Raw genomic sequence first — 20908 nt, 5'->3', positions numbered from 1 at the left:
GAAGCAAAACTTTTGTAAACTTGCAAAATTTCCTTAACTTGTCATGGATAGTTTTATTTACAACAGTTGTAGACAACAAAATGAAATCCTTATTGGCTACAGAGGGAAAAAAAATTTTTGAATGAAAGGTGTGTGTGTATTTCTTAAAAAATAATTATTTAGTGTGGAATATATGCTCAATTATATTTTATTGGCACATAAAATAGCATTTGTACCATCAAAGTGTGCATGCTTATTATTGCACATTAACACAGAAAAATCCTTGTATACATCTCCTTTTTCTCAGATTTGTTTGGAAAACCTTTTGGTTATAGTTTCATAATACTATCTTCAAGAATTAGACTTTTCTAAAATTAAAAAAATAATTTTTAAACTCCATTAAGTGAAGAGGGCTTAAATAGACTGTCCTGTTAAGCTCATCAGATTTCACTGTACATGCTTTCAGCAATATTTACAAATTGCACATGATACTTTTATAGAGGGAGTATCGTCTTTTTTTAATGTAGTTTACGATGGCGATACCTGCCAGCTTTTTCTTTTGCTGCATTGGCACAGGCATTGTGCTTATTTTGTTGTAAGTGGTTCCAGTATTTGATCAGTTCACTCGGGTGGAACTGATGGGAGGTAATTAGGTGGCTATATTTACAACTGGAATAAGAAACTCGCCAGTGATTGAAAACAAACTCATTGGGTGGGGGTATAGGGTCAATTCGCAACTTGGCAAGGCAGATGCCCACATATACGTCCTCTAAGTGCAAGCGTCTGATACTTAAGGAGACTTTAAATATCTTTTCTGCCAAATCTCCAGAAAAAACATAGCCAGTTCCTGAGCAGAATACAGGGTAACGCTCACTTGGATACAGATCAGATGGCATATACCACTTGCTATCCTTGTTCCTATTAGGTGCATACCCTCTCATTAGATAACCTGTAAAATACTTGTGCCTTGGAGGCAGTTCTGGCTTCAGAAGTTTATGTATTAAATACTCAGTATTGACAAACATATCACTGTCTGTTTTCATGACATAGGGAACGTTTGGACAGTAGGTGGCAACCCAATTCATCCCCATAAGAGTTTTAATGGTCAAGTTATAATAAGTATCTAAATATTCTTGTTGAATAACATCATGGTGCTGTCTGCTTTCTTCCAGTATGGCACGTTGGAGGTATCCATTTAATTTAATGCTTAAGCCCAGCAGAAAAATGCGAACAATCTGAATACCCGGGGCCAGGCTTTCGTTCCCCCACGTTTCCCGAATAGCTTGTCTAGCTTCCACTTGGCCTGGTTCTGCAGCTATAAGCAGTATTAGAAAAGGACTCTTCTCCTGGCATTTTTGGGGCTCATTTATTATATACCTAAAATGATATGAAGTTGGATGTCCAGTACCTTTCTCATTGTAAATACTTCCATTGGCACTGAGCGTGTTCTCTAAGCCAGTTACTCCTTGTGGTGATAGGTCAGTGTTGTTGGAATTAGTGACTGTCTGTGGCCTAAGAGTGTGAGGGATTGTATCCTTCCAAATGTTCCTCAGAGAGCTGTGGTTTGTCTCACTTTTTGTAGACCTAAATCCTCGTATAGTGTAAGCCACAGGATTTTCTTTGAATCCTGCTCTGCCTGGCAGCCAATCATGATGACTAAAGAACAGAAACACAGCAAAAAGAAATACGAGAGAAACCAGACCAATAAGATGGGTGCGAAACAGAGACCTTTTGGTATTCCACGTCATTTTTGCAAAACAGCAGTGTCGTCTTCTCCACTGAAGCATATTGTACATATCCAACACGGGAATGTGAGATAATGGTAGAACAAAATATCTTCTTTCCTTTTGAATCCACTGCTATTCTTTGGTACTCATCTTCTGCTATGGTCAGCTTGAGGAATTCTCTACCAAAGGGTCACTCTGCTGCAAAAGTGGGAAAAACAAAACAAGCTTTTTATAAACCACTTTAAAATCAGGATTTTATATTATATTTTTATATTTTATATATTTTATAATATATGTTACAATGAGGAGATAAAGATTGAATAAAAGTGAAATTTTAATTATAAAATACTAGTCCCATCATAATTATCTGAAAAGAAATTTGTATTCCATACTAAAAGACACTCTCTTTTTTAAGTTAAAATGTACCTGACAAATTTAGGAAAAGTGTAGCACTTTATTAATTACAAAAGTGTTGGCTTTTAATGGGTATGGTATCTTAATAATTGTGACTGACAGTGCGGTTACAGAAGACCATTTGGGAATATTCCCTGATATGCTAATCATGTCACTGACACCCACCTTCTTGATCTCTGGAGCTTCCCACCACCCTGTCCTGCTTGGCCAGATCCTCACGTCTCCCCCATCCAAGGCACAGAGATGGGGCTACTGCCCCCCTGCAGAGCAATACAGTTTACTTCAGCTCCGGAAGGATGTAATTCAAGGTTAGAGCACGCAGGTAACCGACTACCAAAGGGATGAAAACCCCAAATAAATCAGTCTATGTAATTTTTGCACAGAGAGGGATCATGAGGTAAGCTTTCTTTATCAATGAAAAGGAGATATGCACTGTGGCAGCCCCCACATTACTTATATCATTACTTATCAACAATTTTGTATTAATCAAAAACAGTAGGATTTAAGTGATTACAAGTGAAAACACATTAAAGTAGCATCTAAAATGAAATGAAAAGAAAACACGTACCTAGTTCTGACTTCCCTAAAAGAAATACGTCAGTGTTTCCCAAAGTGTGGTACATGTACCACTAGTGGTACTCGAAAGAATTTCAAAGGGTACGCAGCAGAATATAAATTACTAAAAATCAGAAGATAAGCAATGGGGCGGCACTGGGAGAGGGGATACACCGATGAAGGTGAAGCCCCAGAAGGGGTACGGGAATGTTTTAAGTTTGGGAAACACTCACATAGGGCATACAGATTCTCATTCTAAAGAGCTGTTGTCATGTCAGGTGAAATCTTCAAACCAGAAAAGTTCTTTTTCTCTGGTTGGAGTCAACTGCTTTTTAGAGTTCTTTGTTTCTTTTTGGGGTGTGTCAGGCAGATACCAAAGTAGGCTGAAGACAAAGACTGGTAGCCTCCATTGCTAAACAAGCTTCCCCATAGTGTAGGAATCTTTTTGTTTTCCTATCCCACCTCTCACAGAAAACACTGGATCAAAATGTCTGTCAGAACCAGGTGGTATTGTCATATATCTTTCTAGGACCAACCACCTTTGAGACTTACAGGAAAAACAAGACTGTTTACAAGTCATTAAGATGCTCAATCAGTTGTTAGGTTTGGAACAGGATTAATGGCTGTCATTAGCACATTTAAACCTGTAAACAGACTAACTTCACGTAGAAGAATGATACGTGTACCAAAATAGAATATACAGATCCATCAAATTGTAAGATTAAAATTTGTGAGTTACAAGAAATATATTTTGTCCAAAGCATATTTATATTCACAGACCCTTTTTCATAAAGTATGGGGGAGAGAATGACCATGACACTGAGTTGTCTTCTCCTACCCACTGTGCAATACAAAGTAGTTTGTTCAACTCTGGATGAGTAAGCCTGAACTGACTTAAATCAGCTCTGTGTATACTGAATGTAAAACTGCTCTATGGTTCTTGAGAGAGGCCGAGTGAAAGGCCTTGGTACCTGATGGGAAGGCTTACTGGCATTAATTAAATTGATTTGACATGCAGTGGGTAGAATGGCTCGCAGTTAGAAGCCCTTTTTGTAAAATGGTTATGTCTGAGTTGTGGGACAGATGGAGCAAGGCTGATTATAGCTGGGTTCTGTTAGTCACAGTATACTGCTTGGCATGGTTTCATTGGCCCCCTACTGTTTTCAGAAACTTACTGAGAAGATGCACCTGTTGGAATTTTGTTTTTGGGGTTCAGTACTCTGCATAGTCCTCAGACGATAACAAATGATAAATGCCTTGAGTTCAACTTGGACTCATCTTGCATTTTGCAAAGAGGGGTGGAAGAGAATTTTTCTTACTTGAATCTTCCTTAGTTTTAAAATTGTATCTGTTCTGATCAGTTTAATTTGCTGTAGTCATGGTGATTTCATTTGTGCATATAAAACAGGAAGTAAAATTAAACAGTAATTTCTCATTTTTATAATAATCCCCAGATTAGTTGTAATGCTTTCATTGTTTTTAAAGTAACTAATTTGTATTCTAGTTACAATGTTAGTTAATGCAAAATTATCCTAGCAGTTGCAACTATAGAAAATTCACTAAACTAGCTTTACAGCATCACTTCCTATCGCCTCAAAATTTATTTAGAGATTCAAGAGCAAAGTCAATATGGCAGCTTCATGATGCTGCATATTAAAAGCTGATCACATCATCTCACAAATGAGTCTTTCATTGCATAGTACAAATTTGTTCATGATTTTCAATTTGCTCTAATTTATTTCTAGACTCTAGGGTTTTGATGGGGAAAAAAGCCAATCTTTAGGATTCTTCTGGAAAACACTTCTTTTATGTAAATGTGCAATTTATTTAATTACTTCACTATCTTCCAAAGCCAATATTTGGATTGATTCTTCATTTTTTAAAAAAGACATGTTATATGAATAATTACAAGATGTAAACTATAAAGATGTAATTTGAACGGTTGGCACAGAGATAATTTGAAATCATATGGATAGAGAATAATTTTTTACTTTATCCCCACACACGTGTACATGTATATAGCCTAAACGTCTGTATCCAAAACATGTAGAAAAAATAAAGGGTTGTAAAAATTTTAAATAGATATTTTTGTAAAAGTGGCAATATATCAGACTGCATTTAAAGTGGAAAAAATGAGATGTTTTCAGAGAAAAGCTCATTCAAGATGTTTATATACAGTGCCGACATGATTATCTTACTGAATGAAAGATATAGTTTGTCTATCTTACTAACCTCCACTAGGAGGAGCAAGTAAGTGGAGATTTTAACCATGATTTGTAATAATGTAAATGTATCTGAGATGGCCATACAGTTGCAGACCTCTTCTGATCAGTAAAATATTTTTCTGGTATCTATTAAAGTCTTTTATATTTTAGATTTTCTGTTGCATACAGTGCCTAAACCCACTGAGTTGACGTAATTCATTCTGAAGTTGAAATTTGTTTAGTTACTCATATGGTTTTCTTGGTATTTTCTCTAAAGCTATTTTAAAATGCACACAGTGCATACTGGTAACATGGAATTGAAAACTCTGATAAAACTGTTTAATTTGAGACCTTGAAATTGTATACTATCTTAAAGTATATGTAATTCTTGATTACAATTATGCCTGTGTAGGAGGAGATCTGATCCCTGAGGTTTTAGGTTTGAGCTGATGTGCCTATTTGTGCACCTGGTGCTCCAGGGATGTGGGTGTCAGAGGAAATTTGTAACCCTGACCATGGTTTTTACCTTAATAATTAGCGGTTTGAGCTTTTAAAAAATTGTATACAAGCAAATATAATGGTCTTCTTTCAAATATCCATTCAGTCGACATCTCAGTGCACTGACTATCTAGTGCCAGCTTTTGATGGTAGGGATATATTTGGTAAAATACTGTTCTTCTCTTGTATATATGTTCTTATAGATTTCAAGGAAGTAAAATACAGAATTTCTTGAAAAGCTCTAATAAAGGGTAGAAACTGCAGTTTAGTTTAACTTTGTAGCCACAATGAATTATTCCACTCCCACAACTTCTCTTATTAAATGTAAAAGATTTCCTTTAATGAATCATTATATTTTAATGTTTAATTGATACAACTTTTATCTGTGCGCCCATTTTACATTCAAGAAAATTGAAAACATCAGAGAATATCTCATGTGCAAATGTGTATAACTAGCTCCTGAAAACTTGTTTTCAATTCTTTTTCATAAGAAAGTGCTGCAGAAATTCAGGATTTTAAAAGTTGAAACTCATTTAGAATCTGCATGGTTTTGGGGTCTGTTTTAAATTTCTCAATATGTGAAGCTTACTCTGAAGTCTTCATATAAATGAGATTTCTTCAAGTGTTACTTGACTGACATGCATTTTTATATATTTGAAAACTGTACAATATTTAAAAAATTCTCTAAGATTGTGGAAACATTTACTGGAAGAATAAATTAAAACTTTTCTTATTCCATTTATAATTGTGGTTCAAAACATTTTAATATGCATTCAGAAAATTAAGAATTTTATCTGTTTATAGATATAGTTATCCTTTTTGGAAACTTTTATTCCCCCATAAAAGTTTCCTAATACTGAACTGACTGTGTGAGAAGTTTTGAGTATACATTTAAAATGGTATTATGAGAAGCATTAATGTCTTTGCTGCTGCTTTTTGACAATTTTATTAGGTAAAGTATTGTCACATTTTTGTTCAGTGAGTAATATTAAGCTGAAGTTTGTTTTTTTTTTTTTTAAAAAAAAGCTTAAAATTAACATCTCCTGTGTTAGTGGAAATTGGGAGTAAACTGACTTAGACACATAGTCACCTTGTTCACTGAATACTATAGTATGCAGCTGGGCATTTTAGCATGTCGTTCATAAAAGCCCTGTTTGTGTCTCAACACTTGAATGGTCAGTGACTGATGTATTGCGACTTGACAAAGTTAGACTATAGAATGCCTCCTGAGTGCTTTATTTTTGGTCCTTGGGCTGCTTGTGTTTCAGCTCGTATTTTCAGTAGTGCTCAACAATTATGGCTCTGCAGATTGAAGCATTAGTTTCAGCTCTTTATTTATACATCCTGAATTTTTCATATTTTGATTAGCTCTGTGGGCAGACCCTTAATTAGAGGGAAAAGTTGAGAAGGCAGCCTGAGAATTGGTGTACTGATGGTAAATAGCAGCAGGGTTTAAGCATATTATGCGGGGCCTAATATCTGTGTTGATATATTAACTGCATTAATCCTTTGCACAAAATGGACTAAGCTCAAACCGATGTTTCTTCTTTGCTTGTTAAAGTCCAATAACCTTAAATGCTGATGTTCATAAAATTAACTTTTGATTGGTTCTGGGAACATTTGTTGAGATTATTTTTTTTTTTGTGTATAATTTTGTTTGAAAAAAAAAGTTTTGGAAAAAACATTAGCACAAGTTATGTTAAATTAGACATTCAAACTTTGTTCGCATTTTCATTAGTTTTCTTATACGTTAAAATTGCCTGAGGCAAAATAAGCACTTTTACATAATGCTGTTTCATGTATTTTTTTATTGGAAAATATTGCAGGTAAAGATTTTCATTCTGTATGTCTCTAATACTGCTATAGATTTAGGTATTTTATTTTTATTGAAGATACTGAGGTGAAATTCCTGTTTATCAAAGTATTTTAAGATTATCTCACTTAAGTAGTAGGTGGAAATTAATGAAAATCAGCTTATTACGGTGACTTCTTTTGAGAGTCAAAGTTAAACAATCAATACGTTACACATGAAGTAGACAACTTGTAATGATGGCATGATGTAAATTGCGTGCCCCCATCTTGAATGGTAGTGTATTAAGGTTTTTGGGGAGGAATCTCAGTGGAAGCTGTGTGGCTGTTAATTGTACTGCTAGCATCTTAAATCGTGTCCTGTTTTTCATGGTCTTTTTTAGTCCTAAATTAGGCATGCTGATAATGTTTAAGGTGGTGAGATTTTGTTTGTATTTAACAGCACCAGAATAGAAATAGCAAGTGAAAAAAGGATTGACAGTAGTATTTAACTAACGTAATCTGACTGCATGGTCCGTTTTGATAGTTCAGGGTTCTCATATTACCAGGGCTTTAAGATTGCTTCAGATAAGGATTAAATCTGACCTAGTTTCAGAGGATAGTTAACTGATTATTTTTAAAACAAGAGGTTTTTAAGTTTGATTTCTCCAATACAATAGCCACAGATAGCTACATTATCCCCATAATCCCTCTTTGCTTGCTCTTAACCCTCAGTTGACTGTGATAAATATATTTGACAGCAAAGAAGTAAAGCAGCAGTGACATTTGTTCTCTGTAGGTTCAGAGGGGAGAATTGCTGGAAGTCTTTTCACTGTCCATGAAAACAGTATCTCTGGGAACTACAGGTTTGCAGTGATCTATATGTGTAGGATGCAAAGGAAATAAACAATTGAATGACTATCATACATACAATTTAGACCTACCTTCCTGGTTTAGGCCATTTACGGTGGGAGGATTATGCCCACTGATAATAGTTTTGGCACACCATCACTTCAGCAAAAAAGATGTTATCGAACATGCGCACATCCCCCAAACGTCTGCCTCCTGCGATTGCTTTTCACGGTATCCAATGTGTCCATCTGTCTCTTCGTTGCTGTGTTACCTTCCTTGCTTATGAGTGTCCAGGTCTTGGCATCTTTTGTTCATTTTTCAGACAAAAGAACAGTAGTTCTTGCTTGCGTTCCGAGCAGGCTTTTCTGCTCCTAACAGTTGGTGCATTGAAGCTTTTACATCTGGCATTTCCCTTGCTGGACAATGCAGTGCTGTGTTCTCTTCTCAGTATCCATATTTTTAGTGATAATGTTAAGCAGTGAGTGCTAGAATGTAGTGGTTCAGCTGTATTCACTCTTGGGATTTACCTCTCCCTTCCTCCTTCCGTTGTTGCTAGGCAGTAACTGAAAAGGTTTTGAGCAGTTCTAACTAAGGGTTTTGGTTTATAAAATCCATTCCATAGTTCTTCAGCTGCTGCACAGGCAGGCAGCAGTTTAAATGTGGGCTTTGACAGATGCTGTCTTCTGACAGAGCAGAATTTAACGTCATTGCTTGGCTGAATCCCACGTGATTGTTTGCATTCATTTTGACTAAATCCGAAGGTAGCCGGAAAGCTTTACAGGTTTTTACTTCTGTTTGATAAATGATACGTACTCAGTACATGAGTAGTGATCAGTGAATAATACAAAAACGGGATGGTTTATTAAATTTATTTTTCTGGTTGTATTTCCTCATTAGTACCACATTGTAGAATTCTTTAATGTCTTTTAATGTTAGACAGTCCATTTTCTTGTTTCAGATATACTTCTGCAGAAGCTAACAGCTATAAGCATTTAAACATATTAACTTGGGTTAACCCCTTCACTGCTCTGTGAACATGTCTGTTTATTCTACCTAAAACAGGATATATAGTCTACCAGGTTATAATCCTAAATAAAAATAGAATGCCCCCACCTTTACTCCATAGACCTCTGACTACTCATGTGGCAAGTGCTCTTTGTATAGTCAAAGCAGCTGGCAGAAACGAATATACAAACACCAAAGCCGTCTCACTGCTGTTAGTGGTTTCCTTCTTGGGTAGAGGTCACTTAGTTAATCATTGCAGAAATACAGGAAGATCAGTGACATTAAAAATATCAGCATTTCTTTTTACTTCTGAAATGTCCACCATATGTAGTGTCATGATATTCTTAATACAACTCCTATTACATTTTGTCTTCTCTCCTGTGAACAATCAGATTCTTTTATGGCACAATAAATTCTGTTTGGTATGCAGAACATAAGCAAAACCTTCGAAGGTCTGCTGCTGTTATAGGCAATGCAATTGTTCACTGATTTGTAAATTTCTGCAGATCATCTTATGGAACTAACCATTGACTAAGAATGAGAATTTCTTCACTGAACTGCAATGTATTGAATGCTACCTCTGACTTCTGTAGTGTGCTGGACAAGCATCTGCTGTAATGCAAATTAAACAACAATTCATGCTTACCCAGGTGCAGTGAGTTGGTTTACTGTTCCAGAAGTATGTTCTGATGACTTACAGAAACAATTTAATCTCATATATGCCATTTTGACCAAAATAGCTACATATAAAAGTCCAGCATGATTGGATGATTTTTTTTCAATTTGTTTTTCTAACCTTAAATACAATTTGTGTAAACTCTGTTACCCTCTTTGAGGTACTATGTATTTTGATAAAAGCTTGTATTTGCTAAAATAGTGATTTTTTTGAAAAAAGAAAAATAGTAATGGTAGGCAGTAACTATCGTATAAGCAAGAATCGGGTTTTAGAAAGGTGTGTATACCTGCTGCCTGTTTACTGATGTTCTTTAAGCATTGGGACATAGGGTTCATCCTCCCATTTTTCCAAAGCACATATTATGGCTTGGTCTATGCTAGCAATTTGCTGGTATAGGAGTGTCACTTAGGTATGACTTTCATTTGAACAAATTATGTGTTCATGTATGTCTCTCACACATACACACAGGCACACATAAATATAACTTTTGATTGAATGTGGCCAGAAATGGTTATTCATTTTTTTTGAAAAGTTTGACATATTTCCATCAAACAAGAATGTATTGGCACATTTTTGAACTTGTGCCCTTGTGGCAATGGTTAGAAGTCATCAGTGTGGTGTCCTGATATATATTTTGCCATGATAAATGTTTGGCTGAGTGCATGTGCTCCCTCCGTTTGTTGTGCTGGCTTTGCATTGATAACCAGCTCAGCAGACCCTGAGAGAACCACTCCCAAAAGCAGTCAGTTAAGAGACTGAGGCACTTACTGTCAACCAAGCACGGTCCTAGTGTCTGCAGACTTCGTGAGACCACTGGTACATACGTGCCCATTGAAGTGGACCATTTCATTCACTGGCAGTACTTTTTGCTACCCCCTAGGCTGGACCAGGATAGACACCATCAGATGCATTCGTATTCACAGGTACAGATTACACATCACTCCTGACTTATCAGGTTGCTACCCCCAGCCTATCTAGATTCCACCCATTGCCTTTTAAATGGTGGGTTGATCCAACATCACTATTCATTATGCTGTTATCCTGAGCGTTGGTCACTGTTTTCCTGTTACCTATTGGGAATATGTGGGTATCAAGATGTATTCTAACAAGGAGTTCTATTACCTTTCCTCTGGAATGTGTTTGACTTGTGCCTACCAATGTTTCCTCTAACTTTTTTTTCCGTCCATGCGCAGAACAAATTTTGTTGTGTGCATCAAGGCACAAGCAGATGGGCACCACCAGTAGAATAAAAATGCTGCTGACTTCAGGCAACAGTGGTACCTACTGCCTCTTAAGTGTGTGTTTTTGTAGTTCACACCTTTTCTTTGCCAGATTGTGTGAGCAGGTCCTGCCTTTGCTCACAGCTCAGTTTTGCTCTGTATTAGCAAATGTTGACCACTTTTCCCTAGACCTCAAGCCTTGTACCAGGCCTGAGATACATGAGCTGTGGATCAGGTCTGATCTTGGCCATCAGTGTTACTTAGCACATGTAGTGTGCTACCCATGTGAGCGTTTAACTTGCAGTATGCTTTTGCTCCTCTATTGTGTAACTGCTTCACTTTGCATGTTTCTGCGTAGCACAGAGCAATTTAGAAACGTTTTATATATTTTGTTTTTGTTAATTTGTTTTAAAAAATCTGTCATGCAATTAAATACTGCTACATAGTAATACAAATGAAAATGGCAGGCTCTGCAAATTTGTATATGGTAGGCTCAGAATAGGCATTTCTCAGTATAGAATATTTTAGCTTCTTAATTCAGGAAGATGCCTTTGAAAAGGCTGAAGTTGCTTTGGAGAGCTAGCTTTATGTGTTGTGGTGGTGTTCCAGATTTCTGCATATTACAATGAACAGTTTAAGTATTGCAAAGTGCTTGCTCATGCCCATTCTGCACAGGTGTGTGTGCTTGGAAGATTTTCTCTTAACAGTGACTGTAGGGTGGGGGACTGGCTCAATCACCCCCTGGAGTGGCGTGCATTTTCTGCATTATGGGTGCTGTTGGCTCCTCTCCACTCTTTCTTCCTGTCACCAGTGTTAGTGCTTGGTACTTCAGTGCTGCAGCTCTCACTGTCATGTGTTTATTTCCACAGTTGCTTTTTTTTTTCCAGTTGTGAATAGTACCCCTTCTGTTAACGTTGTAAGTCTTGTGCAATTAGTGGTAAGTCCAGTAGGGACACAGCCTCCAGATGAGACATGCTCAGGTCCCCAAGCTTTGTTGTGTCACAGTTGCGGTAGGCCTTTGCCACTTAGCCATCACTGGGGGGGGCGGGGGTTGCTGTGCTTAGGAGAGGCACACATCAGCAATAAGTACTGCATTTGCGAAGCCTTTCAGCCTCCTACCAAAGTGGGGAGGCACATGCATTGAAGGCTCTCCTGGAGGAGTCTGCGTTGGCCCTGGTGTGCAAACGTTGCTCAGATGCTGTACCAAGCACTAGTGTTTCAGTGCATGGCACATTACGGGTGCTGTTGGCTACCTGGCACAGTTCTTCTTCTTCATGCCACCTCCCTTTTTTCTCTACTTTTCAGATTGTCACTACTTTCCCTTTATATCTACACTTAAAACACTACAGCTGCATTTCAGTGTTTCATCATAGATTCTGCCTCCGCTGACTGGAGGAGTTCTCTCATCAGCATGGGTAATCCCCTCCTGGAGAGGCAGTTAATAGGTCAAGAGGAGAATTTGTCCATTGACCTTAGTTGGTTATAACTACATCTCTGGGGGTTGTGGCTTTTTCACATCCCTGAAAAATATAGCTATGCAATGTAAGCGTCCAGTGTAGACCAGGTTCTTGCCAATATTAAATGTGTTAAAAGTACACTTTCAGTAGGGAACAGATAGCTTTTTGCACTGTTGTGGTGTTAAGCAAAGGAGGGAGCGGAAAGCTGCTTCCCAGTCATGGCAGATAGATGAGAACCTCGGACCCAGTATGAGGCTGAAAGCAGGATGGTACCACTGTGGGACCCACAGGGCTTAATCAGGAAGTAAGCCACATGTCTGGGTTTTAAACCCATTCACTATCTCATCTTTCCGACAGTTGTACATTCTGTCTGACCATAAGGCAGTTGGTTTGGGTAATCTGTACCACAGATGGGTCTCACCAGTGTGCAGATTCGGGGCCCAAAAAACAGGATCACCAGAGGAATTGTCAAGAAGGGCAGCATGTTACCTGAGGAAACAAAAGTAACTCATTCAACATAAACATTGATTGGTAATTTGTTTACTTGTACATTTTGATCCTAGTCTTGTAGATCCATGTGGGGACCCCTTTTAACTTTACAGAAGTGTCTGTTTGGGCAAACACCAAATGAGGGTCTGAGTATTTGGGTTGGAATAGGCTAGGATTGTAAGTTTTGACCATATCTTGATCACCTTCCTATACATCAGGACAAGAGGAAGGCTTAAAGTGGTCTTGGTCAGCTTGCCGGTCTGACAGTTATCCTGAGAGGCTGTAGGGTCTCATTCAATTATGTAATGTATTCCTGTGTGGTATGAGACACCACATGGAGAGGGGCTAGAACCACACAGCCCTATCCTAGGGACATTGTCATCCGAGTTAATAGTTGAAAGGGTGAAACTCTAGTTGTCAAATTAGGAGTGGCTCTCATAGAAAGGTAAGTGTGCCACCCAGGTGGTCTTGAGTCATTAAGGCTCAAGTCAGCCTCTTCTTTAAAGTCTGATTTGCCTGCTCCACTGTTCCAGAGCTTTGGGAATGGAATGGGCAGTGAAATTTTTGTCTGTTGCCTAGGCAGAGCAGATGTCCTTTATCAGTTGCTGGCTCCAGATGGCTCGGGCAGGTAGCATCACAATGGCCCATGCCCCCACATATGATATATGGGAGAGATGCAGGGCTCCAGCTGGATTCCCCTGAAGGGCTGGCTGATGGGTTTGCTCTCCCTCTCTCAGGCCTGTGGCCCCTTGTCCAGGCCAGCATGTGTTAACTTTGAGGTGGGGCCAAAGGAGCGTTGGCTGTGGAGTTTCAATTGTAAGGGGGTGGACAACCATGACAGTTATTACCAAATTTCGAGAATTCCCACTCCCAGGCCTTTTTGACTAAATCGTCCCAGTCAGCTTTGTCTGAGACCTCTTCATTCTCCCCCTCGGCACCTAGCTACAGCTATGTAGTGAGCAGAGGAATTACAGGCTTCTAATTTTTTTCCTATATCAACTGTTCTATTTCTTTAAAGCATCTACTTGACACTGCAAATAATTCTTTTCCTCACAGTCTGCACCTTGCCTGCTCAATGTGTCTTCCAGTGACTGACCTGTGTGAGCAGACGCTCGGAGGGTACTATTCTCCTCAACTTTTTTACCAATAATCATGGCACAAAATCACAACTTTTTCTGTTTTTGCCTTCTGTCTTCCCAGATCACCAGAGCAAACTGTCCAATGTACTCATTTCATCTTTCCAGCTATGCTTAACCATTTCCCTCTGTACTTTTTCATATTTTCCAGTTAGGAGATCTAGTGTTATAATAGTGTTCCAGTCTATAATACTGGTCATAAATTTGACTTTAACAATGTGAAAGTCATAGGATGAACAGGATCTAGGCAAGGAAGGGAGTTTAGAGAAGCGTGGTTTTCTGGAAATGATTCAATTAACCGTCATGTTGATTTAGACCCAGTGTTGGAACCCATGAGGTCAAGGGATAATTGAAAAAGAACAGCTAATAAGAACGTGGTCAATGATGATTGGTCGTTTGAAATTCAAGATTATAAGTAACCAATCAAAATTAACCACTAGTTAAGGTCACGCATAAAGAACTATATAAAGACCTGTTTTGGAGGTCTTTGCACTAAATCTACTGCGCACTGAGGATGTTATCTCGATTGGTAATGAAATGGCTGCAATCAAATTGTCAAGCTCGGCAAACATCCGACTACCAAACTAGTTTCCCCTCTCTGTGGTCCTGCCATGCCACCTTAAAGCCATGCCCATCTGGTGTGGCGCACCTCCTCCATACTGATCTGGACTTCTGCAGGCCCTTCAGACCACTATACTATGCCCACCTGCCGTAGCATGGCTCCTGCAGACAGAACTGGCCATCCATGGGCCCTGCTCTTCTCCAGAGGGGAGACACCTATAACTTATCTTTCTCTTCTCCTTGAAGAACCCTGCTTTTCCCCTCCTCCCCGTGGGGAGAGGGTGAGGCTTACAAATTTACGACTTACTTTAAACACCGCTGCTTAGTCATGCATGTCTGTGCAATTAAAAGTTTAAAAAAAAAAAAAGAAAGAAAGGAGGGGTATGGCGAGTTTCCCTGAGCAACCCTGTCCTCAGTGGTGGGAATTAGTTGTGGGAATTCCCGGAGTTATTGACCATACCATGCTCATTGCACAAAACTTTTAAGCAAAGGAGTTGTTTTCCCAAGAATTCAGTCACACAAGAATACTAAGTGGATGTATTACAGTATACTGGGAAGAAATTTTATAGCCATCTTCTTCAAAGGTGTATCAGTAACATAGACTTTATAGAATAATGGAGTACTGGAACTGGAAGGGACCTTGAGAGATCACTGAGTCTAGTTCCTGGCCATCTCAGCAGGACCAAGCACCGTTTAGATCATCCCCAATAGGTGTCTGTCTAACCTGCTCTTAATCTGCAGTGATGGAGATTCCCAAACGTCCCTAGGTAATTTATTCCAATGTTTAACCAGCCAGGCAGTTAGGAAGTTTTTCCTAATGTGGAATTTAAACCCCGCTTGCTTCAGTTTAAGCTCATTGCTCCTTGTCATATCCTCAGAAGCCAAGGAGAAAATGTTTTCTCCCTCCTCTTTGTAACCCTTTTTGAGGTACTTGAAAACCACTATCATGTCCTCTAAGTCTTCTCTTTTCTAAACTAAACAAGCCCAGTTCTTTCAAGTCTTCCCTCATAGCTCATGTTCTCTAGATCTTTAACCATTCTTGTTGCTCTTCGCTGGATCTTCTCTAATTTCTCCACATCTTTCTTGAAATGTGGTGCCCAGAACTGGGCACAATACTCCAACTGACGTCTAGTCAGCACTGAGTAGAGCGGAAGAATGACTTCTTTGAGTGCTCCCTGGGGGTGCTCCGCATCAGGTGTTGGGCTCGCCCCGGCACCGCAGATCAGAGATTTCCAGCTGTATCTCATCGGGTCGCACATGCGCCAATGCGCGTCGGTCCTTCGTATGATTTCGGTCATGTGCACAATCCGGTCCACGCCAGTTCCTCTCAACCACCAACGGCTGCAGACGGAATCCACTCCGGCTCCAACACCTGAGACAGATAAACTCGTTATAATACAGCTGTTAGTTTCTCTCGTTTTCTAAGACTGTTAAAGTTGTTTCTTGCATATAGTTTTAAAAAAAAAAAAAAAGAGGTGGCTGCCTTGGGCGGTCCACTATCTTAGAGACTGTAAATGTTAGCTGTTAGGAGCCGTTAAGTATCTTGAAAGAGATGTCTTCGCCGGGGTTTAAGAAATGTGAATCGTGTTGCGAGGCCATGCCTGCCTCTGATGGCCATAGTAAATGCATTCTTTGTTTGGGAGAGGCCCATGTCCCCCAGAAATGTCCTCACTGCTCTAGACTAATGGCCAGAGCAAGGAAGGACAGGGAGATGAGACTAAAAATGATCTTGTTCGACAAGGCCCTCCAGCCTGAACCATCAGAGACGCCCCAGAAGGAAGGGCCCTCAGAGCCGCATAAGAGGCAGGCAACCTCCTTAACCTCCTCTACACATAAGAAAAAGAAGGTATCCCCAATTCGATCCTTGCCAGTGGTATCTGTGGTCAGGATAAGCGAGGCACAAGTCCGTGAACCGCTGGCTGCTCAAAGCAGCGAGAAGCCGCACAACATAGAGCAGTGCCTGGGGCTCTGACCAGTAAACAGTTGGCACCGAGAACTCTGGAGGCGCCGATGTGGCAGGCACTGGAGACTATGGCACCGAGTCTCGCAGCACCGAGAGCACTGGAACCGGAGTCCCTGGCATGGGACCTGACAGTGCCAGAGGCAGCTACACTCACGGAACTGCATGTAGCGGCACCGGGTGCAGCACCGACAGCTGCACCGAGGTCCCAGGCACCGTAGATGACGGCACCAACCATTCAGACACACGGGCTAGGCAAGGCAAGATCCAAGACCCGGCACTGTAGTCCATCCCCTGACATTCTTGGGATGCCACTTTCTCCTAGCTCTCTTCCTGAGATGGGTAGGCCAGAACGGGCAGCAACACCACCAGCCTTCCTGAGACCTCCGTCTCCATTTATTCAACCACCGTCTCCCCAGCTCAGACATCCTTCACCGGTCTCACTAACGGAACCGCGTGAGCACTTTCAACATCATCAAGGCGATCACGCTTCTCTCGTGCTACGCATACAGACATCGGTCATGGTCTAGATCTCCATCACCAGGACCCTGCCCCTGCTGCTACGCCCGCTCATATCATGGCGAACATTATCATCACCGGGGCTCACGATCAAAGGACAGAGCCCCGCCTCAACCTTTAGTGCATGGCTACATCCCTCCTTTCCCTTCAAAAAGAACACATGCCTCTCCAGCGGGAACAGGTCCAGAGTCGTTGGACCTCCCCCTAGAATCCTTAAGGGAACGAACACAGGAGGTGTCTGAGGAACCGGAGGAGTTTTATCACAGTGATGCTTCCTCGTCCTCCCCAGATGAGGCAGTTGTTCCTGGAGATATATCTCCCCCAGACCTCAAGAAATTGCAAGAGCTTTTCAAGAGGGTCGCGCGCACTCAGGATGTATAGATTGCGGAAGTGCAGGAGAAACATCACAAACTCCTCAAACACCTAAGACCCGCCCCCCCATCATCTAAGATAGCCATCCCACTAGATGAAGCCATTATGGAAGCTCCCATAAATATATGGCAGACCCCAGCCTCTATTCCACCTACAAACAAAAGGGCAGACAAAAAGTACTCTGTACCATCCAGGAGTATGGAATTTCTGTTCAACCACCCCCAACCAAATTCCCTAGTAGTTGAATCTTCGCAGTACAGATCAAAGGCACCACAATACAAGTCTGTGGAGTCCAACAAGGGCGCAAGAAAACTGGACTTATTCGGGAGGAAGGTATACTCCTCCATGTTACTGCGCATGGCCAACTACGCTGCCCACCCGTCAAATCATAACTTCGACTATTGCACGAGACTTACCTCTCTCATGGACTCCCTTCCAGATGATAAGAAACCGGTCTTGAAAGCAATAGTCCAGGAGGGCTATGCAGCTTCACGAACAGGTGTCCAGATCGCCCTGGACGTAGCGGATACAGCGGCATGCTCCATAGCCACAGCAGTGGTGATGCATAGAGTGTCCTGGCTCAAAACATCTGGCATCCCCAAAGATCTGCAAACGAAAATCGTATATCTTCCATTTGATAAGGAAAAACTATTCGCTGACTCCACCGATTCGGACCTACATTCCAGTAAGGATGCGAGAACCACACTCAGAACACTGGGGATGTACAGCCCTCCCTACAGGAGGAAGAGATTTTACCCTCAACAAAGGTGTTACGCCTACCAACCCCAGCGTTGGCAATATCAGCGGGGTTACAATCAGGGACACCACCACCACCACCAACAGCGGAGGACATCCAGGCGATGTTCCCAACAAGGATGTTCCCATCATCGGGGCAAACCCCAAGACAGCAAGTTTGACGGTTATGTCAAGGACTGCAATACTAAGACCATCCCTCACTGCCAATCACAGCATTATGTTCTACCACCGACTCAAACCATTTTATCCTCAATGGCAAAGCATCAAGACAGGCAAGTGGGTGTTGGAAATTATTGCCAAGGGATATACCATCTGTTTCCAATCCCTACCACCACCAAAACCCACTACCCAGTCCCTCCCCAGGGACCCGTCTCATAAGATGAGGTTAAAGCAAGAGGTGGACCACCTCATATTTATAGGGGCGGTGGAGAGAGTCCCGGACAAATTCCAAGGGAAAGGTTTCTACTCCGGATACTTTCCAACAGAGAGAAAAACAGGAGGCTGGAGGCCAATCCTGGACTTACAGGCTCTCAACAGGTATTTGCGCAAACAGCGCTTCAAGATAACTACAGTTGCCTCCATAGTCATGGTAGTGGATGATGGGGATTGGTTTGCAGCCCTCGACTTACAGGATGCGTATTTCTGTATAACAATCCATCTGGCACACAGGCGCTTTCTTCGCTTCTAAGTGGGCATGGAGCACTTCCAATACAGGGTCCTCCCATTTGGTCTTTCTTCAGCGCCCAGAGTCTTTACCAAACCGCTTGCGGTAGTGTCAGCTTACCTACACTGGCAGGGCGTATTCATTTTTCCGTATCTGGACGACTGCCTTCTGAAAGGGGTCTCAAGGGCAGATGTCCTGTGCATGATAGACATCACTACAAGGACCTTCCTCTCACTGGGCCTAGCCGTCAATTTCCAGAAATCAGCGATGGAGCCCACACAAAACCATAGAGTTCATAGGAGCATGCCTAGACTCTACTAAGTCGAAAGTATATCTGCCTGATGCCCATTTTCGTGCTATCAGATCCTTGGTGCAGGTGATGACGTAGAGCCCCACAGTGCCAATCCTAACTTGCTTACAGCTCCTGGGGCACATGGCTGCCCCCACGTTCATGGTGCAGAATGCCAGACTATATATGTGAGGCCTACAGCACTGGTTGGCGAGTGTGTACAGGCCAATGATTCATACCATTCACAAAACGGTGTTGCTCACAATGGAGGTGTAAAAGTCTCTGGCATGGTGGGCAGACCCCAAGAACTTGCTATTAGGGGGTGCCATTCCCCCAACCACAAATCACAGTTTTTGTCACAACGGATGCATCCCCCATAGGATGCGGAGCACACGTGGGCAACAAAATGACACAGGGCAATGGTACTCCACAGAGACAGCGATGCACATAAACGTACTGGAGCTCAGAGCAGTGTCCAACGCATGCAGGCGCTTCTGAAAATACCTGCGGGACAAAGTAGTTGGAGTCATACTGACAACATCTCCACAATGTTCTAAATCAATCTCCAAGGTGGAGCCAGATCTCGTGCGCTATGTGCAGAGGTGGTCCGACTGGAATTGATCCATTGCAAACAACATAACGCTGAAAGCCTCATACCTGCCGGGTATCTACAATGTGAGAGTGGACCAACTAAGCAGACACTTTGCTCTCACGCACGAGTGGCAAATCCACTCCGATCTGCTCCGCAGAGTGTTTCACAGATGAGGTTTCCCCAGATAGACTTGTTTTGCCACCTACACCAACAAGAAATGTCCGCAGTACTGCTCCAGAGCGGGCATTCAGCAAGGTTCATTAGGGGACGCCTTCGTGTTCTCATGGAAGGGCCCCCTGTTGTATGCATTTCCTCCCACAAGGCTCATTCACAAGGTCCTGGAAAAAGCCAGAAGGGAGAAGGTGTGCATAATACTTATAGCCCCAACATGGGATCGACAGCAATGGTTTCCTTTGCTCCTACGCACGTCATGCTGCCCGCCACTCTCCCTCCCAATAGTACCCGACCTTCTCACGCAGAGTCAGGGGTAAATAACACACCCCCATCCTCAAATGCTCCGCCTAAAAGCATGGCTAATCCATGGCTCAGCACCTTAGAGACAACATGCTCAGAAGGAGTAAAAGAGGTCCTGGAGTGCAGTTGGCGGGCCTCCACCAGGAGGACTTATGCACACAAATGGAAACGTTTTACATTCTGGTGTTTTGTCCAAGCAATTGACTCCTCTGGACGTCTCCATTTCCACAATCCTAGAGTACATACTGGAACTGAAACAAGGCAGACTTACTCTATTGTCATTAAAGGTCCACCTTGTGGCTACGTCGGCGTTCTGACATATAGAGGAGGGGCCAACCATATTTGCCCATCCCATTACCACACAGTTTCTAAAGGGGCTCGCAAACCTATTTTTCCCCCCCCCCCCAACCGTGGAAACCGTTATCGGCCTCATGGAGCTTGGACTTTGTCCTCGACACACTGTTTAGATCACCCTTTGAACCATTGGCCACTGTACCTCTTTGGCTACTTACCATAAAAGCAACTTTTCTTCTCGCAATTATATCCACCCGCAGGGTGAGCAAGGTCACAGCAATAATGACGCCACCTTGTGATTTTTTTCAAAGGAGGCAGCGATTTTACAATTACACCCGGCCTTCCTTCCAAAGATTGCCTCAGAGTTCCACATTAACGAGCCAATAGTTTTGCCTTCATTCTCCCCAAAACCGCATACCTCAAGTAA

The 20908-nt window shown here is 41.6% G+C and overlaps 2 protein-coding genes across 4 annotated transcripts in view; one reads left to right on the top strand and one right to left on the bottom strand.

Moving 5' to 3' along the window:
• The window catches only part of CDC73 (cell division cycle 73), a 171748-nt gene that overhangs the window by 79878 nt on the left and 70962 nt on the right, over positions 1-20908 (top strand). The window lies entirely within an intron of this gene.
• Positions 272-8617, bottom strand: B3GALT2 (beta-1,3-galactosyltransferase 2). Of its 3 annotated transcripts, XM_075002856.1 has the most exons (3): positions 8110-8617; positions 2286-2380; positions 272-1904 (listed from the first exon to the last, which is right to left on the bottom strand). In XM_075002856.1, exon 3 carries the CDS (start codon positions 1773-1775, stop codon positions 498-500), a length of 1278 nt encoding a protein of 425 aa, XP_074858957.1. In that variant the 5' UTR covers positions 1776-1904; positions 2286-2380; positions 8110-8617; the 3' UTR covers positions 272-497. The 3 variants fall into 3 exon arrangements, with proteins under 3 accessions (XP_074858957.1, XP_074858958.1, XP_074858956.1); XM_075002857.1 differs by lacking the exon at positions 2286-2380 and having other exon boundaries at positions 8097-8617; XM_075002855.1 differs by lacking the exon at positions 2286-2380.

The sequence above is a fragment of the Carettochelys insculpta genome, chromosome 9 (assembly GCF_033958435.1).
Source record: "Carettochelys insculpta isolate YL-2023 chromosome 9, ASM3395843v1, whole genome shotgun sequence".
Taxonomy (NCBI): domain Eukaryota; kingdom Metazoa; phylum Chordata; order Testudines; family Carettochelyidae; genus Carettochelys; species Carettochelys insculpta.
Note: the sequence above shows the minus strand (reverse complement) of the source record. Positions and strands in the feature narration are given on the sequence as shown.

Bases quoted from the DNA above. Each gene is read 5' to 3' on its own strand.
- B3GALT2 (XM_075002857.1), bottom strand. From the start codon at position 1,775: ATGTACAATATGCTTCAGTGGAGAAGACGACACTGCTGTTTTGCAAAA.